The sequence below is a fragment of the Nomascus leucogenys genome, chromosome 10 (assembly GCF_006542625.1).
Source record: "Nomascus leucogenys isolate Asia chromosome 10, Asia_NLE_v1, whole genome shotgun sequence".
In the NCBI taxonomy this organism is placed as follows: Eukaryota; Metazoa; Chordata; class Mammalia; order Primates; family Hylobatidae; genus Nomascus; species Nomascus leucogenys.
In genome coordinates, this window is record NC_044390.1 from 56875918 (window position 1) to 56903141 (window position 27224).

Below are 27224 nucleotides of genomic sequence, written 5' to 3' on the forward strand. Positions count from 1 at the left end.
CCAGTCGTGAAAAGACAGCTGTCCATAGAAGGCGGTGGAGGGTGACAGGCTGCCACAGCAGTGGCGCGTGGTCACCCGGCCAGCCTGGAAGTCTGGTGTCCCTGCCCTTCCTCCAGTTAAGCCACAGGAACGTGCTTCTAGGAAGGGATTCTTAGAGGCCAAGTTAATTCCCGTGCAGATATTCAATTCAGGCTTTCTTAGATACTCATTTTTCCCAGCCGGATATGCCTCAAGTTTTGTGGATTTACCACTCCTACTCAGGAACCCTTTTCCCTTTCTTCATTCATTCTGCAGAGCGCCTGGTTAGCAATGCACTCTCTTCCCTGGACATGTAGGGAATGGGGGTTTCCCCCATCCCCATCCTCAGCCCATCCCCCTCCTCTAAAACTCAGATCAGGGTTTGTCTGCCCTGCTGCTAAAATGCAGCCCAACTTTGAACTTTGAGCTGTCTGCTTTAACATTTGGGCCTCACTTGAATGGATTCCCTTCCCTGAGGATCCAAGCCCGGGTTTTGCTCCTCCCTAGCCGTCAGTCTTCCCATCTTTCATAAAATGGAGCCAGCAGCCCCGCTTCAGGGACTCCCCCTCCCCCCTGTTCCCTCCACTCCAGGATTCTTCCCCCCACTTCCATTTCCCTCCAGCCCCCACCCTGCACAAAGTTGCCTGTTCTGCCGAAGTGCCTATTTTTGGCTTGGGGCCCAGTTTTATAGCCCCAGCTATAGGTCTTGGCAGTCATAACTTTCGCTCTCCAGAGAGCCAAGCCGGGTCCAACAGCCTTCCCCCCCGCAGAGAGGGGGTGCGGGGGCTCCCTCTGCAGCCTCAACCCGAAACCTGCCCCTCGCCTCACTTGGTCTGATGCCTGGGAACCCAAGCCTGCTTCTTGCCCTACTTCTTAGAGTCCACCAGCTGCAATGGAGTTGTTAGGTGTTGCAAATCCATGCCGGGTTTTTACTCTTTCAGAGAACATAAAATTCAATTTTTTCCCCCCACCCCCTCCCCAAAAGCAAGACTTTGAGGTGTTTATAGATACAAACCTCCCCCTAACGCTTCCCTCCGCCCCTGCTGCCCGGTCAGCTCCAAGCCCCTGTCCCATGGCCCAGGATCTTCTTCTGAGGGTCTCATCCCGTCCCGCGCTCCAGTCCTGGCTTTGCGTGCCTCCCTCGCCTTTTATTGTAGGTCTGGTCTCCCAGGGTAGCGGCCTCATCGCATTCCCTTCGCAGCGCCCCTGGATCCAGAAACCGCTTTTACCTGTCCACTCCGGTGCAGCCAGCGCGCCGAATCCCTTCGTACCCGAGTCCAGCCCTCCTTTTGCCCCTCCCCCTTGCACGTCGCTGCCAGGAAGATGAGGGCAGCCCAAGTCGCCTCGGCCACTAAGCATCCTCCTTCCAGAATCCCCCTACCATGCGAACCCAGGTCCCGGGAGTTCCGGGCCGGGTCTTGCTTGTTTCCACTGCGTTAGGCCTGACGCATTACTCCGTCTCCCGAGAAAGAATCCGGCCCGAAATTTGCGTGCCCCGGGTGCATTTGGCCATGTCGCATCTACCCCGCAACCGCCCGCTCCAACACCGTTCCTCCCATCTTTATCTAATCCAACTCGGGTTTTGCACAACCCTTCCAGATCTCCCCATTTGCACCCTCCTTCCCCGGGCTCGGCGGCTTTCCTTTTACTTCACTGGAAAATCCGCTCCGGGTCTTCCTTACGCCTGTCTCCCTTCCCCCACTCCCCGCTCCAACGCGGGGCTCTAGCACGTCGCCTTCCCTCTCCCTGCTTTTCCAGGGAGGAAGCGAGAGGAGGCGAAAGGAAGGAAAGTCCAGCCCGGGTTTTCGGGCCGGCTCCTGGGGCGCTCAAGCGGGTTGCGGCGGCCAGTCCCGGGCGGCGACTCCGGGCCGGGTTTTGCGCGCGCCCGCCGCCCCCCTCCCGGAGCGGGTGCGCCGGGGAGCGGGGCTAGCAGGCGGCTTGTCATTGCTGGTGCCCGGCGCCGGCTCGGTCCGCGCGTCCTGCGGTGCCCACGGGCCCGGCCCGGCGCCCCCCCTCCGGCCGCACCGGGGGCGCGACGCCGCGGCACCCGCCTCCAGCCGCGCTGCCCCCCTCCGCCAGCTCCGCGCCGCCCGCCCCCAACCCGAGCTCCCCGCGGCCACTGCGGGGAGCCCGAGCCGTCGGCGCGGGAGCTGTCGGCGCTGCGGTGCCCCCGCCCCGCCGTCTGCCGAGGAGGCCCCGGCTGATGGGGCCGCGCGGGCCCCGGAGCCGCGCCGCCGGGCGGCGGGGGCCTGCAGGGGCGCCCCGGCTGCACCGTTAACCCCTCGTCCACCGCCGCCGTCGGAGGGGGCTGGGAAGTCGCCTGGGCGCACACGTGCCGCCTCCGTCGGGGCCGCGGAGTTGCGGGGGAGATGCGGGCCGCTGCCGGCGCCGCCTCGGGGCGCTCCGCCTCGCCCCAGCCCCTGGCGCTCTGACGCCGCCCCCGCCCCACCGCCTCCCTCCCCGGGAGGGGCGCAGACCCGATCGCCCCCAGTCCCGAGCCTCCGCCGCCGCGAGGGGGCCGCCTTTGGATCCGTGTAATCCGCCTCTTTTTTTTTTTTTCTTTTTTTTTTTTTTTTCCTAATTTTTGGTCGGTGGCGGCGGTGCTGGGCCAGGGGAAGGAAGGGACACGGAGGCCGCCCTCGCCCCGCCACCTCCTACCCGCTTCCCCCCAACCCCGGCTCCGGGAGATGTGCCGGGCGGGGGGCCCGGGTTCGCGGAGCCGCAGGAGAGACACGCTGGGCCGACCCCAGAGCGGCGCTGGACAGGTGAGTGTCTGCGGGCCCAGGGCGAGGGGCGAAGCCGCACCTGGGCCAGGTGTGCGGGGCGCGCGGAAGAGGGGAGGCGGGAAGGATGGGAGGCCGGGGCCTGTCCTGGCCGCGAGGGGGGAGGGGACGCTGGAGCTGCGCGGGGCACCGCACCTGAGCCGGAGGGGCGTCGGGAGCAGCCCGCACCTCATCCCCACTGGCGAGGGGCCCGGGAGGGACGGCCCCCACGGAGCGCCCGGGGCGCGGGGGTGCGGACGGGCGGCCGCAGGGTGCCTGGCGGGGGGGAGGGGACCGCGAGTGTGCCCGCGCGTGGCTGCGTGTGCCCGCGCGCGCGCCAGCCTTTGTGGGGAAGCGGCGCGGCGGTGCCTGCGTGTCCCCGGTGCGTGTGCGCGCGGGTGCTTGGCGCCCTGTTTGTGTAGGTGTCTGGGTGTGAGCGGAGGGGGTACGTGTGCGCGCCGCGCGCCGGCCCCGGGCCCCAGAGGAGCCGTGTCGGGGGCTGGCACCACAGGATGCTGGGCGAGGGGGTTGTTTTTCTCTGGGAGGCAGTGGCGCGGGGGATGGGGAGATGTCCGTCTGGGTGTCGAGCGGGCCGCAGTCCGGGGGGCGCCGCTGTCAGGAGGAAGGGTTGCAGCCAGGCAGCACCTTCTCTCCGTGGTGCCGGGTTAAAGCACGGGAGGCCGGCGGGTTTGATCTACCGGGATTATTCGTGCTTTGAGGACAGCTCCCCACCCCCACCCCAGGTGCGCATTGGATTGAGTTACGAGGGTTCGGTTGTCATCCTCCCATCTGACGGTCCTGGGACCCGAGTCCAGGCCTGAAGTGGTGGGGTGGGGGGGGTGCTGTGTTTGCTCCAGCCATGTCCAGAAAATGCTCTCCCAGGTATCTCTCCAGTGCACCCCCGGCCCCCATCTGAAGACAGCCGTTGGCTACACACACCCCTGTCCCTACACTTCCAGTCCGGGTCCTCACACTGCCCCATCCCTGGCCAGCACCTCACTGTACCTGCCTGGACCCTTTCCTCCTATTCCAACCCCCATCCAGCCCCAGCCATGGCAGCTGCGTGGGTGTTTCTGTATCCCAGTTCCAGGCAGGGCCCCCCTTTCCGCCTGGCTTCCACTGGACTCAGAGCTGGGGTCTGTCTTCCCACATCCCACATCCCAACATGTGTGCCTGGGGGCAGGAGGGGGAGGGGTTCAAAATGGCTGCCAAGATGGCTGGCTGGCTCTCTTTCTCTCGCTCTGTCTCTCTCTGTCTTTCTCTATCTCTCTCTCTCTTTCTCTCTTCCCCTCTCTGCTTGCCCGGCTCCCTTATCCTGGTAGGGAGTCACTGCTTAGGGGAGGTTGGACCCAGTGGGGCACACCTGAGGGTGAATGTCTATTCCGGGCCGTTGACCTCCATGCTGTTTGGGGACAGGCCATTGGTTTCTGCTTCTCTCTCCAACACCCCAAGGGCTGGCATGAGTTTAACCTGACCCTAGACCCCACTCCTTCACCCTGGCTCACAGCCTGAAAGCTCCCTGCCCTCCACCTGTTCTCCAGGGCCTGGCTTCCCGAATTGATCAACCCCACGGAGGGTCCACACCCCTCATTCTCTTCTCCAGCCTGCCCCACGGCCCGGGGGCAGGGGACTCTGCGTGGGCCCCTCTCAGGCCCCAGCTTTGGGGGGCAGGTGACTTCTCCTTCCTCCCTGCTCCTCTCTCACTAATGCCAAATTTATTATTTAAAAGTAGAATGAAAACAGGGAGAATAAGAGAAGGATTACAACCTTCATTATCATATCGAGAAAATTATCCGTGATTTTCCTAACTAGCAATTTGCCTGCCATGCCGTTCAGAACTGACTTGCCCATTAATTACAGAGATGAAAAATCATCTGGAATTCGGAAAAGGGAACTAATTCCATGGCTGGCAGCGATCGCACCCGTGCACGGAGCCACATACGTGTGCGACATACGTGTGCGCTTACATGTGTGTCCCGGCCCTCCTGCTGGTCTTGCCACCATCTTCCTCCCCAGCTGGTGACCTCTCTCATGGCCTCGCTCGGTCCACCCCATGTGTGTGTGGCACCTGCCCTGGGACACCCCTGCAGGCCCTCTTTCTCTCCAAGGGGCGCCCATCTCAATCCCCACTTCTGCGAGGCTTGCGTACCCGTGATCACCCACGCTGATGCCTGCTCTTGGGGGTGTAGCTGGCACCCAGGGTTGGGGAGGATGGGGAGCTGGGGACCAGCACACCTGGGCTGTGGAGCCTGCAAGGAGGGGGTGGAAGGGGGGGACTCGAAGCCCAGCTTCTATTCCTAGCCTGCCCAGGGGAGCGCTTTCTCCTGGGGGGCCTAGGAGGACCCTGTGGGCACGTTGGGGAGGAGCCTACAGGCGCCTCAGCTGCACGGGAGTGTGTTTGCATCCAGCAGTTTGGGCTCCTGGCCGGTGGCGTCTCCACCTGCATGCGAGGCTGTGTGATGCTTGCATCTTGGGGCGTCTGCGTCCTCCCTGCCCTGCCAGGCTGGTGGCAGAGCGTGTGTTGCTTCAGCCCCAGCGCAGGCATCTCGGTGGGGTGGGTGGCAGCGGATGCCCCTCAAGAGGAACGGGAGGAGTGGGAGCAGTGCCATCCCCGCCGGAGCATCGTCTTTGCCCTCCACCCCCTTCTTCCTCCCCGGCGAGACATGTGGCCAAGGACACACAAGGCTCTGGTTTCTGTGTGGGTTCCTCTCACGGATCTGATTTCCAGATGCCAGACACTTCCCCTCCTCCAGCCCCTCCGTGGGGAGGCAGGGGGAGGGGCTCCCGAGGCAGGGGTTCCCTGGGTCTGAAACCCTGACCCCAGTGACCCTGGAGGTGCCGTGGCAAGACAGACGGCTCCTCCCAGGCTGGGTTGGAGCAAAGTGGTTGCTATTGGGCACTCTGGTGGAAGGGGAGAGACGGGTCCTAGAGTAAGGTGGGAGGCCAAGTAGAAATACGGAGGGGGTCCCGGTGTCCCCAGAATCCGGATGTCTGTCTGTCTGCATCTGTGTTTAGGTGTCCTCTGCCTGTATGGCCTGGATGGTGATCTAGCCAAGGGTGCATGTGGCCATGTGTCCATCAGGCTCATCCGGTGTTCATAAGGGTCCCTTGTGTGCTGGTGTTTGTGTTTTGCAGAGGGGGTGGTCATGCTGGGGGAGGCAGGGCTACAAGAAGGAGCAGCTGTCTGTGTGCACACATGGGGCTGTCTGCATCTTCTGTGCACCTGCAGTTGTGTGCTCAGGACTTCTTGCAGCAAGGCTGGGTGCACCTTGTCATGCAATCTGCACACACTTGCCAAGTGCCTTCCCCACCCAGCACCATGCGGGGGGCACCATGGGGGGTGGTGGCCACGTCCTGTTCTCGTGGAGCTCGCACTCTAGCAACACATATGGGGTTTCCATCAAAGCTCTCCTGTCAGCTGGGCGTGGTGGCTCATACCTGTAATCCCAGCACTTTGGGAGGCTGAGGTGGGTGGATCACCTGAGGTCAGGAGTTCGAGACCAGCCTGGCCAACATGGTGAAACCCCATCTCTACTACAAGTACAGAAATTAGCCAGGTGTGGTGGTGTGCACCTGTGGTCCCAGCTACCAGGGAGGCTGAGGCGGGAGGATCGCTTGAATCCAGGAGGCGGAGGTTGCAGTGACCTGAGATTGCGCCACTGCACTCCAGCATGGGTGACAGAGTGAGACTCAGTCTCAAAAAAAAAAAAAAAAAACCCAAAACAAAAAAGCAAAACTCTCCTGTCATGCGAGTTGGGGAGAAGGCATGTGTCTCCTTTTCGAGGGTAGCCCCAAATTCTGACTGCAGTAGCCCACAGGCTTGGACTGTCCTGGGGTCTGGCCCTTCACGGTCTTTCTGGGCCACCTTCTCCCTCCTCGTTGCTCCTCCAATGTGCTAAGCGTGATCCTACCCCGGGGCCTTTGCACTGGCTGTTCTGCCACCTAGGACCATTCCCTAGATATTTGCAAGGCTTTTTCTACCCCACTCTCTTGAAATATCACCTCCCCGGTAACGTTTACTCCCAGGCACCTTCTGCAAAGTCTCAGCTTCCCACACCCCTCCTGATGTTCAGTACAGTGGACGGCTTTTCACGTAGTCTGTAATTTCCTGATGTTCTGCGCTTGTTTGTTTACTGTCTGTGTCTGTGAGGAGGATCCAAGTGCACGAGGATGTTGTGATTTGCTTTGCTTTGGGAATCCCAGGTGTCAACAGTCATCGCTGGCCCACAGTGTGTGTTCAAGAAGTCTTACCTGACCCAGGTGTGGTGACTCACACCTGTAAACCCAGCACGTTGGGAAGCCAAGGTGGGAGGATTGCTTGAGGACAAGAATTTGAGATCAGCCTGGGCAACATAGCAAGACTCATCTCTAGAAAAATTTTTTTAATAGTTGGGCATCGTGAATATGCACCTGTAGTCTCAGCTGCTCAGGAGGCTGAGGTGGGAGGATCGCTTGAGCCCAGAAGTTGGAGGCTGCAGTGAGCTATGATTGCACAAGTGCACTCCAGCTTGGGCGATGAAGCAGGATCCTGACTCTTAAAAAAAAAAAAAAAAAAGCCCCTGCCTTCCCTGTCTCCTGTTCCAAAATTTGGGGGAAGATAAAAATTCAATAAATAGATGCCCAGGCCAAAAATAGCCTTGCCCCCACCGCCAAAAAGCAAACAAACAAAAAAACTCAGAATAGCCAGTGCCCCTCCCTCAGAGGCTAAAAATACCCTGCAGGTCACAAATGATCAGGCCAGGAAGCCAGGTGGATTCTCCTTCGTGTCCCTTGAGGAGGTGAGGGGTCCGGGGCTGGCTTTCCTAGACAGGATTTCCCAGACGATTTCCATTACTCCTGACATTGGCGCTGCGTCATTCTCTGTGGGAGGCTGTCCTCTGTACTATAGGATGCTCAGAGGCCACCCTAGCCTCTCTCCGATGGATGTCAGTGACACCTCCAGCCCCACAGTTGTAACACCTCAGAAAGTCTCCAGACATTTCTAAACATACTGGGATCAGGGGCAGAATTGTCCTGGGTTGGCAGCGATGGCTGTAGAGCAGAGGTTGCCAGTGGGGCAAGGTGGCTCACATCTGTAATCCCAGCACTTTGGGAGGCTGAGGCAGGAGGATCACTTGAGTCCAGGAGTTCAAGACCAGCCTGGGCAACAAAGTGACACCCCCTTCTTTACAGAATAAAAAATTAAAAAATTAGTTGGGAGGCCGGGCGCGGTGGCTCATGCTTGTAATCCCAGCACTTTGGGAGGCCGAGGCGGGCGAATCACGAGGTCAGGAGATCGAGACCACGGTGAAACCCCGTCTCTACTAAAAATGTAAAAAATTAGCCGGGCGTGGTGGCGGGCGCCTGTAGTCCCAGCTACTCAGAGAGGCTGAGGCAGGAGAATGGCGTGAACCCGGGAGGCGGAGCTTGTAGTGAGCCGAGATTGCGCCACTGCACTCCAGCCTGGGTGACAGAACGAGACTCCGTCTCAAAAAAAAAAAAAAATTAGTTGGGCATGGTGCTGCACGCCTGTGGTCCCAGCTACTCGGGAGGCTGAGGCAGGAGGATCACTTGAGCTGGGAGGTCAAGGCTGCAGTGAGCTGTGATCGCGCCACTGCATTCCAGCCTGGGCAACACAGCAAGACCCTGTCTCAAAAAAATATATACGTAAATAAAATAGAGTAGAGGTTGGCTGACTTTTCTGTAGAAGGCCAGATGGTAAATCCTGCAAGCTTTGCGGGCCGCAGACGGGTTCTGTGGCCTGTTCTCTTTTCTCTTCTTCTCTTCAGTCCTTTAAAAATGTAAACACCATTCTTAGCTCACCAGCTGTACAAAGGCAGGCAGGGGCCTGACCATGGTTGGCCGACCCTGCCCCAGAACGCCCCCCAGTGGCTTCTGGGAGTGAAGGCTGGGCAGAGGGGCGGCCCCATTTGGGGAGCAGTTGTACAAGGCGAGTCCCGCACAGTCTGTTCCCGGCACCTCCCCGCTCTCACCTCCTCCCACTCTCCTCAACAGCTCACAACCCGCTTCCTCGATGCAGCTGCCACCGTTATTCAAACATACAGGCACGGTCCAGCCCCAGGGCCTTTGCACGGGCTGTGACCCTGCCTAGGACGCTCTTCTAACTCTCCTGAACTGAACACCTGCGTGCTCCTCCCTCAAATTCACAGGGGTTTGCTAAAATGTCATCTTCCCCAGGGGAGATGACCTTTCCTGATCATCCTGTTGAAAATTGCAACAGCCAGGCACAGTGGCTCATGCCTGTAATCCCAGCACTTTGGAAGGCCGAGGTGGGCGGATCACCTGAGGTCAGGAGTTCGAGACCAGCCTGACCAACATGGTGAAACCCTGTCTCTACTAAAAATACAAAAATTAACTGGGCGTGGTGGTGGGTGCCTGTAGTCCCAGCTAATCAGGAGGCTGAGTCAGGAGAATCGCTTGAACCCGGGAGGCGGAGGTTGCAGCGAGCGAAGATCACGCCATTGCACTCCAGCCTGGATGACAGAGCAAGACTCTGTCTCAAATAAATAAATAAATTAAATAAAATAAAATAAAATTGCAATAGCCGGGCACAGTAGCTCATGCCTGTAATCCCAGCACTTTGGGAGGATGAGGCGGGAGGATTGCTTGAGTTCGAGACCAGCCTGGGAAACATAATGAGGCCCCCATTTCTACAAAAAAATTAAGAATTAGCCGGGCACGGTGGCACACGCCCTTTGGTCCCAGCTACTTGGGAGGCCAAGGCAGGAGGATCCCTTGAGCTCAGAGGCTGTGGTGAGCTATGATCCCGCCAGCGCACTCCACCCTGGGCAACAGAGCCAGACCCTGTCTTTAAAAATACGATTTTAAAAAAAAAAAAAACACTCCCAAACCCACACACACTCATAGCCACTTTTCCTGGCTTTATCTTCTTTCACAACACTGGTACGCTATAGAATCGACTTTTTTGTACCCAGCCCCTCAGTGTCTGGCACATAGAAGATGCTCCAAAAAAGATGTGTGGAATTGCCGAAAATTATTTCTAACCCCCACAGCCACCCTGGGAGGCTCTCGTTCCCCAGCTCCCCCGTGGAGAGACAGAATTGAGAGGAGTGACGTGGGTGTCCTGTCGTGCTGACATGACGGCGCACAGCCGGGATTTGAACCCGCAACTTAAGGGCGCTATGCCCGGGGCCTCTTCTCTCCTACCCTACTAGGCACCATGCCTCCGTCTCCTGGTCTCTGCAGTCCCCACCCTGCCCCTTAACTGCCAGCATCTGATGGGGCAGGGGGATCCCGCCTCTGTGCCCTCTGCTCGGGTCCTAGCTTCTAGAACTCTTTTCAGCTCTGCTCTGCTGAGCTCAGAGTGCAAAGCTTGGGACTGGACAGTGAACACTTTGGAGTGGAAACAGACCACAGGCCACTGTGGTGTGGACCTGCCCTGATGGTGAGCACAGCAGAGGTGCAAGTCAGGGAAGGCTTCCCGGAGGAGGGGGCTTCCCAGCTGCAACCTGGAGGGGGAGGAGGGGTATGGTGGAGGGGAAGGAGCATCTGTGAGAGAGAGGGGCTGCCCTGAGGTCAGACAGAAGGTGGTGGCTCAAAGGGGAGGAAGGAGAGATGTTTCACAACTGCATATGGAAAGAGGCTGGAGGCTGCTGGCTGGCCTTGTGACCGTGAGTCCGTTGGGGCTGCCAGGGCCTGTGGCAGGGGTGGGGGTAGAGGTAGGGGGTTTGCGTCAGGATCCAGATGGCAGGGTGAGAATGTTTAGCATGAGCTCCCTCTAGCTGCTACATGGGAGAGAGCCGTAGCTGGCAGGAAGGGAGGCCAGGAGGAAACCAGCAAGGTGGGGGCCAGAAGCAGCCAGCACTTGGTGGAAGCTTCAGATTTCTGGTTTTGACAGCCCTGTAGACAAAAGGCAAGGGACAGGTCGGGTAGGGAGTACCCTCCACTCCCAGCAACCCTCCCCGCACACAGTCTGATCTCCACCTTTGCGGCCAGAGGACACCTGTGAACACCCAAGCCAGATCCCATCCCTCCTTTGTTCAGGATTCCTGATGGCTTCCACCTCTTTAGAAAGCCAAAGTCCTCCCTGAGGTCCACAAGGCCCTGCATGGCCTCTGTGACCCCCCTCCCCGGCCGCCGTCACCTCCTTCTACTCTTCCCCTTGCTTGCAGCGCCGCAGCCACATCTCAGCACATTCCTACCCCAGGACCTTTGCACGTGCTGTTCCCTCTGCCCAGAATACTCTTTCCACAGGTACCTAGATGGCTCACCTCCTCAAGACCTCTGCTGAAATGCCACTTTTTAGGGGAGGCATTTCCTGGCCACCCTGTCTACAGTTGCACCTACACGTATACCCCCTCTCAAGCACACCTTCCTCCATTGCACTGGTGACCAGTTGGGAACTCGGTAAACATCCACTGAATAGATGATCTGCTTTTTGGGTCTATTTCATCTTCATTCATTAAACAAATGAACAAGCATCCACTCCTTGCCCAGGGCTGGGTACGCAACAAGAGCCAGCCCAACCCACAGTGGTACTTTCCCCTCAGAGTCCCTCGATGGTGGGGAAGACAGACATTTAACAGCTGAGCCCAAGTCCAGTTAGGGGAGCAAAACACAGAGGCCCTGTGTGCTGTGAGAGTGGATATGAGAGATACAAATGCTGTCCTCTGGGCAGAGCCCTTTGGAGGGAGAGCAGAATAAGGAACTGTGTGAGAGAGAGACAGACGCTGAGTAGAAGTGATGGGAATGTGGCAGGACAGCAGGGCCTGAGATGCCATGTTAGAGCATCACAGGCAATAGGGAGCCATGGAGTGTTGTAGGCAGGGAGGGGTGTAATTGGATTTCCATTTTGCAAAGATCGTTCTGGCCTCAGGGTAGAGATTGGATGGGACAGGGGTGGCAGATAGATGGGGAGACCAGGGAGAAGGTGTCCGGGGGGGGGGGGTGGGCAGGGAATTTTTTGAACGACCCCTACCCCTCTGCAGTCCAGTGCTGCTTGGTGGCTGGGGTGACCTTTATGTTATGTTATGTTATTTTAGAGACGGAGTCTTGTTTTGTCACCCAGGCTGGAGTGCAGTGGCATGATCATAGCTCACTGCAGCCTTGACTTTTTGGGCTTGAATGACCCTGCCGCCTCAGCCTCCCGAGTAGCCAGGACCACAGGTGTGTGCCACCATGCCCGGCTAATTTTTAAATTTTTGTAGAGACAGGATCTCACTGTGTTGCCCAGGCTGGTCTCAAACTCCTGGCCACAAGCAATTCTGCATTGGTCTCTCAAAGTGCTAGGATTATAGGCATGAGCCACTGTGCCCAGCTCCAGGGTGACCTTTAAAAGGTTCTTCATTGAACAATTATATTTCAGCTTCCTGCTTGTGCCAGGCACTGTGCTGAGTGTAGTATGCAAACCCCACCTAGTAGCAGAGAGTTCATAAGCAAATAAAATGCATGGCGTGCTGGTGATAGGTATGGAGAAATCAAGCCAGGACAAGGTGTAGGAGTGCGGGGTTCAGCAGGACCTTGCAGAGCTAGTGATGTTTGAGGAAAGACCAAAAGGAAGATGCAGGAGGAGCTGTGAGGGGATCTGGGGAAGAGAGAAACAGCCCGTGAAGAAGCTCTGAGGCAGAACAGTGCCTGATGTTTCACATTGTACAGGGCCTGTTTGTTTTTTGTTTTTGAGATGGGGTCTTGCTCTGTTGCCCAGGCTAGAGTGCAGTGGCATAATCTCAGCTCACTGCAACCTCCACCACCCGGGCTCAAGAGATCCTCCCACCTAAGCCTCCCGAGGAGCTGGGACCACAGGCGTGTGCCACCATGCCCGGCTAACTTTTTGTATTTTTGGTAGAGACAGGGTTTCACTATGTTGCTCAGGCTGGTCTGGAACTTCTGAGCCCAAGCAATCAGCCCGCTTCAGCCTCTGGAAGTGCTGGGATTACAGGTGTGCGCCGCCACATCCGGCCCAGTGCAGAGCCTTTGTATGATATAGACTTTGGCTTTTGGTCGAGTGAGGTGGGAGCCACGGAGGGTTCTGAGCAGAGGAGGGAAGCGGCTGACTTACGTGCCCACAAGCGCCCTCTGGTGGCCATGGGGGAAACATACTGTAGACCGTTTCATTTTGCAGATTGTTCTCGACTCGGGGAAGAGATTGGATGGGACAGGGGTGGCAGATAGCTGGGGAGACGAGGTGTAGACAGTGAGGCGGGGAAGTGGGGTCCAGCCGGGAGATGATGCGGCTGGACCAGAGAAGCTGAGGAGTGGCGAGAGGTGAGCAGACTCTGAAGGAGTAGCCACAGGACCTGACGGGGCTGGATGTGATGTGAGGGGAGAGGGATCCAGGATGACTGTCCGGTGCCTGAGCACCTGGAGGGACTGGGCTGCCATCCGCTGAGCTGGAGGATGGGGCAGGGACTGGAGATGCCGCGAGAACCCTGCCCTGCCTGAGGACCATGTACCCGGGCCCTCTCTGGGCACGTGCTCTGTCTCTGCGAGGTAGGTCTGTTAGTTCCTGAGCAGCAATGGGGAAATAGGTTCAGAGAGGCCAAGTGCTTGCTCTGAAGCTACACAGCTGATTGAAATCCAGGAGCTTCGATTCTCAGCTGGTCCTTCATAGTCACCCCGGGGCCTGCAGCTTCCTTATGGACCTGCCGGATGCCAGAGGGCTTCCTGGAGGAGGCGTGCTCATGGGCGGCTGGGTTTGGGGAGTGGGCAGGAGGCAGGAGATGCAGCCAGAGGGCTGTGTGTGGAGGGGCCGGCTGCTGCTGGGAAGGGAGGAGACCATGAGGGGGGCCCAGATCCCAGATCCCCACCTTGGTTCCCCCCCACCCCCCACCCAAGGCACTCAGACTCCCACCCACTCGAGCGCGCAGAAGGTTCCCATGGCAACTGCAGGCTAGGGCAGGCTAGAGGCGCCCCCTCTCCTCCAGCAGCCGCTTCTCCTCCTGTCGCTCTCCCCATCCCCATCCCAGGGCACCCGAGGACAGAGTCTGGGCCTCAGTGACCCACCCTGCCGCACCGACCCTTGACTTGAGACAGATGTAGGACTTAGATGTGAACATACAGGCAGGTGTGCAGCCCCCCGTTTCCCATGGGTGGAATAGGGTCACCTATGGCTGGTTGCAATGGATTCCTGGGTACACCTGTAATCCCAGCTCTTTGGGAGGCTGAGGCGGGAGGATCGCTTGAGCCCAGGAATTCAAGACCAGCCTGGGCAACATGGTGAAACCTCATCTCTACAAAAAAACAGAAAAATTAGCCGGGCGTGGTTTTGTGTGCCTGTAGTCTCATCTACTTGGGAGGCTGAGCTGGGAGGATCACTTGAGCCTGGGAGGACGAGGCTGCAGTGAGCTGAGAGTGCACCACTGCACTCCAGCCTGGGCAACAGAGCAAGACCCTGTTGTCTCAAAGGAAAAAAAAAAAAGAGAGAAGAAAGAAGGAAAGGAAAAAGAAAGACAAATAAGGTGACTGGAGACTACTGAGGTGCAAGGTGGGGACAGACACAGGTGTGGGCTCACCTGGCCTCCCAGGTGTAGAACGTCCAGGCGTGACCAGCTCTGAGGATGCATAATCACTCGAATACAGTGTGGGCCTGGGGGCGGGGGCTCCTCTGGCCCCCCGGGATCCCCCCACAGCTCACCAAGCCCAACCTGGGGAGCCAGCCCTCCCTGGATTCAAGCCCCCTTACCAGTTGAGTGTCCCTGGGTATATCTCTTCAATGACAGGACCTCACTTTCCTCCTCTGTAAAATGTGGGTACAAGCATCTCTCCTTCCTAAATGGTTATTAGGATCACATGAGCTACACGTGGAAGCTGCTCGGGCTGGGACATGGAGGTGTCTGCCACTGTCCCAGGCATCTCAGGTGGTTCCTTGCTGGAGAGCCCAGCTAGACCCCCACCCTGTCATTTGCTGTTTCCTGTAAATGGTTTCTTTAAAGTTCTGCGGCTCAGGCCCTTGCCCCCATTTCTGCCTCCCTCCTCACTCTCTGTCCTGACTCCCTATATGAATTTCCTAGGCTCCCACAACAAATTACCACAGATGAGACAGCTTTAGCAACAGAGACTTTATTGGTTTTTTTGTTTATGTTTCAGAGATGGGGTCTTGCTCTATTGCCCAGGCTGAAGTGTAGTGGTGTGGTCACAGGTCACTGCAGCCTCAACCTCCCAGGCTCAAGTGATCCTCCCGCTTCAGCCTCCCGAGCAGCTGGGACTACAGGTGCATCCCATCATGCCCAGCTACTTTTTTATATTTGTTTATAGAGCTGGGGTCTCACTCTATTGCCCAGGCATGGTGGGCACTCAAACTCTTGGGCTCAAGCAATTCTCCTGCCTTGGCCTCCCAAGGTGCTGGGATTACAGGCGTGAGCCACTGCAGCCAACAGCAGAATTGTGTCGCCTCCCAGCTCTGGAGGTTGGAAGTGCAAGATCAAGGTGTCGTCAGGGTTGGTTCCTCCTGGGAGCCTTCAGGGAGAATCCGTTGCAGTCCTGTCTCCTGGCTTCTTTTGGTCATTAACTGGCAATCTTCCTGGCTTCTAGAAGCATCACTCTGATCTCTGCCTTCATGGTCACATGGTCTTCTGTGCATGTCTGTGTCCAGGTTTCTCTTTTGTATAAGTTGTTGTATTAGGACCCACACTAATGACCTCATTTTAACTTGATTATCTCTGCAAGGACTCCAGATGTTCCCAACACAGTCACATTTGAGTTATCAGGAGTTGGGACTTCAACATATCTTTTGTATTTTTGACATGGGGTCCCACTCTCTTGCCCAGGCTAGAGTGCAATGGTGCATTCAGAGCTCACTGCAGCCTCAACCTCCTGGGCTCAAGCAACCCTCCCACCTCAGCCTTCCCAGTAGCTGGGACTATAGGCACATGCCACCATGCTCGGCTAATATTTGTGTTTTTTGTAGAGATGGGGTCTCATTATGTTGTTCAGGCTGGTCTCAAACTCCAAGGCTCAAGTGATCCTCCCACCTTGGCCTCACAAAGTGCTGGGGTTGTAGGTGTGAGCCACTGTGCACTGTGGCCAGCCTGACATTTTTTTTTTTTTTTTTGGCGGTGGGGACAGGGGTCCGTAATTCGATCCATAACACCTCCCTCTCAAGAGGCCTCAGGGATGGTCAGGCCTGGGTCTCCCAGGGGACACCCACCATCTGCCAAGCTGAGGCTGGTCCCTGGGGGTGTCTGGAGCTTCCTAGGGGAGCCACTCTGGGGAGAGGGTGTCATGCTCCTGGGGAACTCTGTCTGTACCCCTAAGGCAATGGCACCCTGCTTGTGGGAGTCAGGTGTGGCCCCCCAGGTCACAGGGCAGACGCCCCATCTCCAGCTATCCTCACTGCCGTCATTAGTCACTCCCCTGTCTTCAGTAAGTTTTTGCTTGGGGACCCACTGTGTGTTCAGCGGACCGGGAGACAGGAGTCAGGGAAACCAAGTTCCAGCCTCAGGAGTTTCCATTCTCCTGGGAGTAGAAAGGAAATCTAGAAGGCTGGGTGCGGTGGCTCACGCCTGTAATCTCAGCACTTTGGGAGGCCAAGGCGGGTGGATCACCTGAGGTTGGGAGTTCGAGAGCAGCCTGACCAATACGGTGAAACCCCGTCTCTACTAAAAATACAAAAATTAGCCAGGTGTGGTGGCCTGTGACTGTAATCTCAGCTACTCAGGAGGCTGAAGCAGGAGAATCACTGGAGGTTCTTGAATCACTTGAGGTGGAGGTTGCAGTGAGCCAAGATTGTGCCAATGCATTCCAGCCTGGGCGACAGAGCAAGACTCCGTCTCACAACAAAACCAAAAAAAGGCCGGGTGCAGTGGCTCATGCCTGTAATCCCAACACTTTGGGAGACCAAGGCAGGCGGATCACCTGAGGTTGGGAGTTCAAGACCAGCCTGACCAACATGGCAAAACGTCGTCTCTACTAAAAATACAAAAATTAGGCAGGTGTGGTGGCGTGTGACTGTAATCCTAGCTACTCAGGAGGCTGAGGCAGGAGAATTGCTTGAACCCGGGAGGTGGAGGTTGCAGTGAGCCGAGATCATGCCACTGCACTCCAGCCTGAGTGACAGAGTGAGACTCCATTTCAAAAAATAATAAAATAAAGGAACTCTAGGAGAGGTCAAGTAAAAGTATGGAGCAGGGATGGGATGGATGAGGTTATGGACTAAACTGTATCTTCCCACCTCCCTCCCAAATGCAGAGGTTGAAGCCCTGATTGCCAGCGTGAGTGTATTTGGAGGTAGGCCCTTGAGGGAGGTAATTAAGGTTAAATGAGATCTTAAGGGTGGGGCGCCCTACTCCAAGAGGACTGGTATCCCAATAAGAAGAGAGAGGCCGGGGCTTGTGGCTCATGCCTGTAATCCCAGCACTTTGGGAGGCCAAGGCAGGAGGATTGCTTGAAGCCTGGAGCTCAAGACCAGCCTGGGCAACATAGTGAGACCCCATCTCTACAAAATATCAAAAAAGTAGCTGGGCACAGGAGCACGCACCTGTAGCCCTAGCTACTCAGGAGGCTGAGGCAGGAGGATCGCATGAGCCTGGGAGGTTGAGACTGCAGTGAGCCGGGATTGTGCCACTGTACTCCAGCCTGAGCAAGAGAGCCAGACCTTGTCTCAGAAAAAAAAAAAAAAAAAGAGAGAGAGAGACAGCAGGGATCTGTCTCCCTTTGTGCATGTCTAGAGAAGAGGCCCTGTGAGGATACAGTGAGAAGGTAGAAGAGAGTTTCCACAGAAACTGAATTTGCTGGCACCTTGATCTTGGCCTTCTGGCCTCCAGAACTAGGAGGAAGTAAATTTCTGCTGTGTAAGCTGCGCAGTCTGTGGTACTTTGTTATGGCAGCCCGAGCTAATGGAGAAGGTGACAATGGGGACAAGGGATGCTTCACCCTGTCTGTGTGCCAGGAGCATCCCGAGTGTCTCGTGTGTGAGAATTTGTCCTGTTGGACAGCTGCCCTCTGAAGTATCACCGTTTTACCAAGAAGAAAACAGAGACACAAGAGGTCACAGCATGGCGAGGGATGCACAGGCAGGCAGTGACTGCAGGGCGCTGTGATACAGGGTGGCGGAGGCCCATGTCTGCGTCTCTGGGGAGGACACCTCTGAGTCTGAGGGACACAGATGAGGACAGGCTGAGGCTGCAGGATGGGAACCTGCATGGCTGGAAGGAGACAAGGCGGGAGTCAGAGGTGTTGGAGGGGTTAAAGCAGAAGACCCACCACTCAACATTGTCCTTTGTTTTTGTGTTTTTGTTTTGAGACGGAATCTTGCTCTGTCGGCCAGGCTAGAGTCGGTGGCGTGATCTTGGCTCACTGCAACCTCTGCCTCCCAGGTTCAAGCAATTCTCCTACCTCAGCCTCCCGAGTAGCTGAGATTACAGGTCCCCGCCATCACACCTGGCTAATTTTTGTATTTTTAATAGAGATGGGGTTTCACCATGTTGGCCAGGCTGGTCTTGAACTCCTGACCTCAGGTGATCTGCCCTCCTTGGCCTCCCAAAGTGCTGGGATTACAGGCGTAAGCCACTGCGCCCGGCCAAGATTGTCTTTTAAAACACCCCTCTGGAATGGATGAACCTGGAGGACATTATGCTAAGTGAAATAAGCCAGACACAGAAAGACAAATAGTGCATGACCTCACTTATCTGTGGAATCTAAAAAAGAATTGAACTCATAGAAGCAGAGTAGAGCAGTGGTTATGGGGGTGAGGGCACAGGGGAAGGCGGGGGATGTAAGTCAAAGGGTACAAGCTTTCAGCTTTCAGATAAACACGTTTTAACCAGGCAGGATGGCTTGTGCCTGTAATCCCAGCACTTTGGGAGGCCAAGGCGGGAGCATCGCTTGACACCAGGAGTGCAAGACCAGCCTGAACAACATAGCAAGACCCTGTCTCCACAGAAAAATTTAAAATTAGCCAAGCATGGTGGCACACACCTGTAATCCCAGCTACACGGAAGGCTGAGGTGGGAGGATCTCTTGAGCCCAGGAGTTCGAGGCTGCAGTGAGCTATGATGGTGTCACTGCACTCCAGCCTGGGCAACAGAGCAAGACCCCATCTCTAAAAAAAAAAAAGTTCCAGAGACCTAAGGTACAGGACGGTGACTATAATTAATAGTAGCAGGCCAGGTGTGATGGCTCATACCTATGATCGCAGCACTTTGGAAGGCCGAGGCAGGCAGATTGCTTGAGCTCAAGAGTTTGAGATCAGCCTGGGCAACATGAGACCCCATCTCTACTAAAAATACAAAAATTAATCAGGCACAGTGGTGCCCACCTGTAGCCCCGGCCACTTGGGAGGCTGAGGCATGAGAATTGCTTGAACTGGGAGGGAGAAGTTGCAGTGAGCCAAGATTGCGCCACTGCACTCCAGCCTGGGTGACAGAGCAAGACTCTGTCTTAAAATAATAATAATAATAATTATAGCATATTGTTTTCTTGAATCTTGCTGAGGAATTAGACTCAAGCGTTCTCACCACACACACCAGAAAGGTATCTAGGTGAGGTGTTGGATATGTTGTTAGTTAGCTTGGTTGTAGTAATCATTTCACAACATATAACGGATATCAAAATACCATGTAACCTTAAATATATGTAATTTCTATTTGTCAGTGATGCCTCAGTAAAGCTAGGGAGAAAATAAAAAGGACCCTTCTGTGCAACAGCCCACATGTCCATTACTGATGACTGGATAAAGAAAATGTGGTCCACCCATGCAGTGGAATACTATGCAGCCATAAAACGGAATGAAGCTCGGATCCAGGCTATAACGTAGGTGAGCCTTGGAAATGTGGCGCTGAGTGAGAGAAGCCGGACACAAAATAAGGCCAGGAACAGTGGCTCACACCCGTAATCCCAGCACTTTACGAGGCCAAGATGGGCAGATCACTTGAGTCCAGGAGTTTGAGGCCAGCCTGGGCAACCTGACGAAATCCTGCCTCTACAAAAAATACAAAAATTAGCCAGGAGTTAATTTAGTGCGGTCATGTGACTATAGTCCCAGCTACTCAGGAGGCTGAGACGGGAGGATCACTTGAGCCTGGGAGGTGGAGGTTACAGTGAGCCGAGATTGGGCCACTGCACTCCAGCCTGGGCAACAGAGTGAGACCCCCATCTAACTGGGAAAAAAAAAAGACCACATAGTCTGTGATTCCATTTGTATGAAATGTCTAGAATAGGTAAATCCATGGAGACAGAAAGTAGATTATAAGTTACCAGGGCTGGGCGACGAGGGGAGTGGGCGTTATTGTTTAGTGGGTACGGAGTTTCTATTTGGGGTGATAAAAAAGTTTTGGAGGCCAGGCACGGTGGCTCATGCCTGTAATCCCAACATGTTGGGAGGCAGAGGCAGGTGGATCACTTGAGGTCAGGAGTTCCAGACTAACCTGGCCAACGTGGTGAAACCCCATGTCTACTCGTGGTGGTGGGCACCTATAATCCAGCTACTCAGGAGGCTGAGGCAGGAGAATCGCTTAAACCCAGGAGGTGGAAGTTGCAGTGAGCCAAGATTGCGCCACTGCACTTCAGCCCCGGTGACAAAGTGAGACTCCGTCTCAAAAAAAGAAAAAGAAAAAAGGAGGTGGTGCCTCTGGCTGCCAGGAGAGCCTGGACATCGGAGGCAAAGGGGCCAGAGGGCACTTGGGGAGTGGCCAGGGTCCAGGACTAGAGGGGCAGATGCTGAAGACAGATGTGTGGACCAACACTGGGGTGTTCTGGAAGTATACACAGCCCAAAGACTTACTCTTTAACTGGATTTAGGGGTGAGAGAAAGAAGAGTCAAGGGGTTCAGCTCCTGGGGTTCTGGCTGGAGGGCCTGGGAGGATGGTGGCATGGTACACTGATGTAGGGGCTTGTTTTGGTCTGGTTGGGCTGAAGATGCCTTGGAGTTCCCGGTGGAAGTATAGATGCCTCGGGGGCTCCACTCTGGAGTCTCAGCATTCTAGGGTGCAGCCTGGGAGGAAGAGAGGGACTGCCTCTTCCGTGGGTGTCTTTGTGCCCTGACTGGCGCCAGGCTGTGCACAGTACCCTCTGATAGGGCCTGTGTTGGCCCAGCGTGTACGTGCACTGCTCTTCTTACTAGAACCCTGCAGAATAGCAGCGCAGAGGGAACCAGGGCCAGGGAGGTGAGGAGACCAGCTCAAGGTCACACAGGGCACGTATAAGGCAAAATTGGGATCTAGACCCATGTGGATTCTCTGCCCACACAACTTGGCATCGGGTGGCTTCCTGCCATCTTTTTTTTCTTTATTGAGAGAGGGTCTTGCTCTGTTGCCCAGATTGGAATGCAGTGGCAGGATCATAGCTTACTGCAGCCTTACAAACTCCTGGGCTCAAGTGATCCTCTTGCCTCAGCCTCCCGAGTAGCTGGGCGCCACCACACCAAATTAAAAAAAAAAAATTTGGCCGGGCGCGGTGGCTCACGCCTGTAATCCCAGCACTTTGAGAGGCTGAGGCGGGTGGATCATGAGGTCAGGAGATCGAGACCATCCTGGCCAACATGGTGAAACCCCATCACTACTAAAAAATACAAAAAAATAGCTGGGCGTGGTGGCACATGCCTGTAGTCCCAGCTACTCAGGAGGCTGAGGCAGGAGGATCGCTTGAACCCAGGAGGCAGAGGTTGCAGTGAGCTGAGATCGCACCACTGCACTCGCCTGGTGACACAGCGAGACTCCGTCTCAAAAAAAAAAAAAAATTTCTAGAGACATGTTGCCCAGGCTGGAGTACAGTGGCACGATCATAGCTCACTGCAGCCTTGAACTCCTAGGCTCAAGTGATCCACCCACCTTAGCCTCCCAAAGCACTGGGATCACAGGCATGAGTCACCGTACCAAGCCAGCCATTTTTACTTCCCCTAACCAGTTCCTCTGCTAGGATGCCTGTTGCAGTGTGAAAGAAAGCGCTTGGAGACCCTGGGAGGGGAGTACTCCTCAGCTTGGGGACACTGCCTCCCCTGAACCTTTCTGTGGCTGGGCAGTTGGGGGAGAAATGAGGAAGTTGAAATAAGGAAGCCACTCCCCATCCCCAAGGTAACATGCTGGAAAATGATCTGAAAGTGACACCGGCCACGTCTAGTCACAGTTGTTGTGGGAGATGCAGATGGGGGCTGGTGGCGACGCTGTAAAATGAACTGAAAGTGACACCGGCCGTGTCTAGTTAGGGATGTGGGGGGAGATGCAGATGGGGGCTGGAGGTGGCTGGGGGGGATTTACTGAGGAAGCTGGGGCAGTGGAGAGGGAGCTGGTATCAGGAGTGGGCATGAGAGGGGAAGCTGGCAGAGAGCTACAGGGCTGGAGAGGGCATGTTCAGGGCTGTCTAGCAGATATTATCTTCCCATTTCCCATGTGAGGAGACTGAGGTCTGGACCAGGTGTCCTGCCCTGTGGGGATCTTTATTGAGGGCCTGTGCCGATTTGTTTTATTTTATTTATTTATTTTTGAGACTGCCTAGCTCTGTTGCCCAGGCTGGAGTGCAATGGCACAATCTCGGCTCACTGCAACCTCTACCTCTCGGGTTCAACCAATTCTCATGCCTCAGCCTCCCGAGTAGCTGGGATTACAGGCACCCACCACCACGCCCGGCTAATTTTTTGGTATTTTTGGTAGAGACGGGGGTTTCACCATGTTGGCCAGGCTGGTCTCGAACTCCCGACCTCTGGTGATGCATCCGCCTCGGCTTCCCAAAGTGCTGGGATTACAGGCATGAGCCACCGTGCCCAGCCATGTGCTGATTTATAAGAGCCTCTCTCAAGAAGCTTGTGTTGATAAAAAGGTAATTTCAGGTGCTCACTTGAGAGCTGTGAATTAAAAACAGGGAAAAGGATGGCGGGTGAGGGCAGCAGGCGAGGACTGTTTTGTTTGCAGGGGGCCAGGGTAGATCACTCTGCTGGGGTGACCTTGCGGCTGAGCCCTGAACAATGAGCAGCCGCAACCGACATGCAGGGATCCTGCTTGGGGGCTGGAACTGGAATGTTGAATGTTTCAGGAACAGGAGGGAGAACAGAATGGGGCTTGGAGAGGTTGGTGGCACCAGTTCACCCACAGCCTCTGGGCTCTAGTGAGGAACTGAGACCCCAGCAGAGACCAGGGGGTCAGTTAATGTTCGGATCAACGTCATTATGTGGTCCCTTATCTCTGAGTGAAGGGCGGATTGGGAGGCGGGCAAGGAGGCCGGGACAACATACAGGTGACATAGAATGGTGGCATGGGCCTGGGTGCTGTGCTTGGAGCCAGAAGTGGGCAGGTCGGCGAGATACTTTAGAGGCAGAGCCCACAGGACTTGCTGATGGTTTCTGTGAGGGGGATGACAGGGAAGGTGAGGAATCAAGGCAGAGTCTTACCTTTAGGATCTGAGATTCATTCAACAGATAATTCACTGCTGCGTGCCAGGCCTATTCTAAAAGTTGAGGATGTGAAGACAACCATGGTGATGGCCTCATGCAGTAATCCCAGCACTTTGGGATGTTGAGGCAGGAGGATCTCTTGAGGCCAGAAGTTCGTGTTCAGCCTGGGCAACATAGCAAGACCTCATCTTTGCAAAATAAAATAAATTAGCTGGACGCGATGGTGCATACCTGTGGTCTCAGCTACTAGGGAGGCCGAGGCGGGAGGATCGCTTGAGCCTGGGAGGTGGAGGCTGCAGTGAGCCATGATTTCACCACTGTACTCCAGCCTGAGTGACAGAGCAAGACCCTATCTCTAAAAAAATAAAAGTAAATAAAAGTTGGGGATACGGCCACCATGAGCAAAAACAGTTCAATGATCCCTGCCCCATGAAGAGGACATTCTATACACCAGGTGAATAGTTCCATCTGAGCAGAGGCCTGAAGGAGCTGGCCATGTGGACAGTGGGTTGGCAGAAGCTACAGGTGGAGGAAGCGACAGGTGCAAAGGCCCTGGGGCAGGGCCTGCTGTGGTCCAGGAATAGCAGGAGTGGCTGGAGCAGAAATGGGGTCAGGGAGCTAACTGGGCCAATTACAAGGGTTTTGGTTTTCAGCAGGGAAATAGTAGTGGGGGCTTTGATGAGAGATTCCAGGCTGGACATAAGAGATTTGAAAGTGCTGGCTCGATGGTACTGAGAGCCCAGGACAGCCTGAGATGGGACAGGCTGCGATGACAGCTGGATGTGACAGAGCAGGGGTTCCCACGCTGGAGGGCTCGCCTCAGAGAATGTGTGTTTCTGGCCAGTACAGTGGCTCACGCCTGTAATCCCAGCACTTTGGGAGACTGAGGTGGGAGGATCATTTGAGGCCAAGAGTTCAAGACCAGCTTGGGCAACATAGCGAGATCCTGTCTCTATAAGAAATTTAAAAATTAGCCGGGCGTGCTGGCGAGAGCCTGTGGTCCCAGCTACTCGAAAGGCTGAAGTGGGAGCATCACTTGAACCCAGGATCTGGAGGTTGCAGTGAGCCGTCATTGTGCCACTGTACTCCAGCCTGGGCAACAGAGCAAGACCCTGTCTCTTAAAAAAAGAGAGAGAGGGCCGGGCGCGGTGGCTCACGCTTGTAATCCCAGCACTTTGGGAGGCCGAGGCGGGCAGATCACGAGGTCAGGAGATCGAGACCACGGTGAAACCCCGTCTCTACTAAAAATACAAAAAAAATTAGCCGGGCATGGTGGCGGGCGCCTGTAGTCCCAGCTACTCGGAGAGGCTGAGGCAGGAGAATGGCGTGAACCCGGGAGGCAGAGCTTGCAGTGAGCCGAGATTGCGCCACTGCACTCCAGCCTGGGTGACAGAGCAAGACTCCATCTCAAAAAAAAAAAATAAAATAAAATAAATAAATAAATAAATAAATAAATAAATAAATAAAAATTAGCTGGTGGTAGTGGTGCAAGCCTGTCATCTCAGCTACCCGGGAGGCTGAGGTGGGAGGATTCCTTGAGTCTGGGAGGTCGAGGCTGCAGTGAGCTATGATTATATCATTGCACTCCAGCCTGGGCAACAGAGTGAGATCCAGTTTCTAAAATTTAAAATAATAATAATAATAATAATAAAAACTGAGCCGCTATGCCTGGGGACAGAGCAGGTGGGGAGGATGACAGGGGACGGCACACAATTCTCACCCCTCCCCCATCTCCCCTGGCCCCCCCCAGAGGGGGAGGCAGTGTCCCCCCTCCCACCCCGCCTGCCTGTCTCCAGCTTACCCTGAAGGTCCCCCAGAGAGGAAAGAGGGGACTCGGGCGTCCCTGGTTCCCGATCTGTGGCGCCAGCTGGATTCTAATTAGCCACCAGAGCTTGAGAGGCAGGAAGCAAGGGGCTGGGGGCGGGGGCTTGGATTCCTGCCCAAGATGGGGAGGCTGCAAGTCAGGCTGCACGCCTGGGTCCCTCACTTGGGAGGATGCTCATTACCTCCTTGCTCACGGTGAGGATGCGAGTAGGGGAGGAGTGGGCAGGGTCAGGACAGGGGCATGGGGAAGAGGCTTCCGGAGGGTCCAAGGCCTGCCTGGGATCTCCCCATGAGCTGTCCCAGGAGGTTCTGGCAGGGAAGAGTTGGCAGTCTCTTTGCCCAGAGGTGCCCAGATGGGTGGGTCTGCCTGCTGGGTGTAAGGGTGGGGGGTGTGGTGTGAGCTGCAGGCCCTCGAGGGGGCCCTACAGATAGGGCTGGCTCGAGGGACATGCGGGACCTCAGCCTCTCAGAGCCACTCAGCCACCAGCAGGAGGAGATTGGAGTGACCTGGAGGCCCTATCCCCACCTCACTCTCCCTGTCCTCCCTCAGGCTGGTGGTCCAGGCCGTGGTGCCTGCCAGGTGATGCGGGGCGAAGCCCCCCGCACAGGCCACTGAGAGCCCCGGACACGCACCCGGCTGCCACCATGGCCCGCCTAGCCGCAGTGCTCTGGAATCTGTGTGTCACCGCCGTCCTGGTCACCTCGGCCACCCAAGGTAGGTGCTGCTGGGGCCAGGGAGGGGCCGTGGCTCCCAAACCCTGCTGGGAGGGCAGATAAAATGTTGAAAACCCTCCTGATCACTCAGTAAAGAATTACAGCCCCCTGCCCCGCCCCAGACCTCAGCTGGAGCAGGCCAGTGGAAGACTCAGTGGTAACACACACCCCAGTGCCACCAAGAGGCCCCTGGACCATCCCCTTACCTCCAACAAGTCGGCTGGGCCAGGTTGGTAGGGGCCATCCCGCTGTGGCCCCTGGGACCAGGACAGGCCTTCTTGGTGAGCCGATGCTCCTCTCTCTCTCTCTCTCTGTCTCTCTGTGATTACATCTTCAAGGCTCTCACTGGGAAGAAGGCTTAATTAAAGCATGCCCGCTGACGTTTATTTAAAAACAACTAATTACCCGGCTCGGCCCTATGCCGGCCCTGGGATCCTGCACACGCCACTATTAGTGCCCCAGGCCTGCCCGCCCACCCTCACCAATTACTCAATTACTGGCCCCGTGGCGGGCCCAGGCCGGGGGCAAGGGCGGGATAAGGTGAGAGGCCAAGAGAAGAGGCCAGTGGGCCTGGTCCCTCACTCTGGGATGTGCCCCCTGCCCACCCCAACATCCCTCTATGAAGGGCATTGGTGGGTGACTGCTCCCTCTGGCCCTGCCCTCTGGAAAACTCCAAAGGTTGGAGGGACACAGTTCGGCTGGGCCCCAGGGCCTTGGCACTGCCCCGCTGGCCAGCAATCCCACTCCTCTGCTGCTACATTCTCTGCCCATCCAGGTCCTGCCCCATAGCCCCTGCTGGGCCAGGAGGGACTGCTTCCACCCCCAGACCCATCTGAGCCAGCCTTCCACCCCCGGCCCTCCCTCCCAAGCCCGGGAAGGCTAAAATTAGATGAGGAGGCAGATGGTGCTGGAAGAACACATGTGAAATGTTCCCCCCGCTGGGACTCAACTCACCCCAAAAAACCCCAAGGGCCTCCCTGCCATACCCCTGGGGTACCCACCCAGATCTCTGGAAAGGCTCGGCTCTGTCACTGTCTCACACGAGTGCCCTCCCGAAACCTCGTACAGCAGGTGGTCACTTCCTTCACCTACAAGCGACGGTCCCCACATTGGGACATCTGGGCCCCTGGCTGAATCCCCGCTCCCCTCCAGCACCTCGCAGGGCCTGGCTGGAACCAGCGTCACAGAAGGTGCTGCCCCGGCCAGCATGGACCCTGCCAGGCACCCTCTGTTGTGCGGACAAACCGCCTTAATGATATTCATAATAACAATAATTAGCATTCATATCATCTCACTGCGCTCTGTGCACATTAACACCCTGGAGCCATCACAACAGTCCTGTGAGATGGGAATTGTCCTCTCTGCCCCTCGGGAGGGACAGAGGCACAGAGGCAGTCAGTGACTTGGATGAGGCTGCAGCCAGGGAGTGGCCGGGCTGGAATTCCAACCCCAGCCGGCTGTCTGGCTCCTACATTCTAGTTCTCCATCTCCGTGTGGTACAACATGATGACCAACATGGGGCAGCGCAGTCCCCCCAGGGAACTCAGCCTGCTCAGGACATGTCCCTTCCTTGTCACAGTGAAACCCCGGGAGGTTTACCAGTTGATACTCATCAGGCACCCTCCGTG

The 27224-nt window shown here is 56.2% G+C and overlaps 1 protein-coding gene across 3 annotated transcripts in view; it reads left to right on the forward strand.

The window, feature by feature from the left end:
- Positions 1-1945: 1945 nt before the first annotated feature.
- Positions 1946-27224, forward strand: part of ADGRL1 (adhesion G protein-coupled receptor L1) — a 59134-nt gene continuing 33855 nt past the window's right edge. For all 3 annotated transcript variants that reach the window (XM_030820612.1, XM_030820614.1, XM_030820615.1), the window contains exons 1-2: positions 1946-2783; positions 25433-25597. In XM_030820612.1, coding sequence (XP_030676472.1) covers positions 25528-25597 — 70 coding nt within the window. In that variant the 5' untranslated portion in view covers positions 1946-2783; positions 25433-25527. The remainder of the gene's footprint in view (positions 2784-25432; positions 25598-27224) is intronic.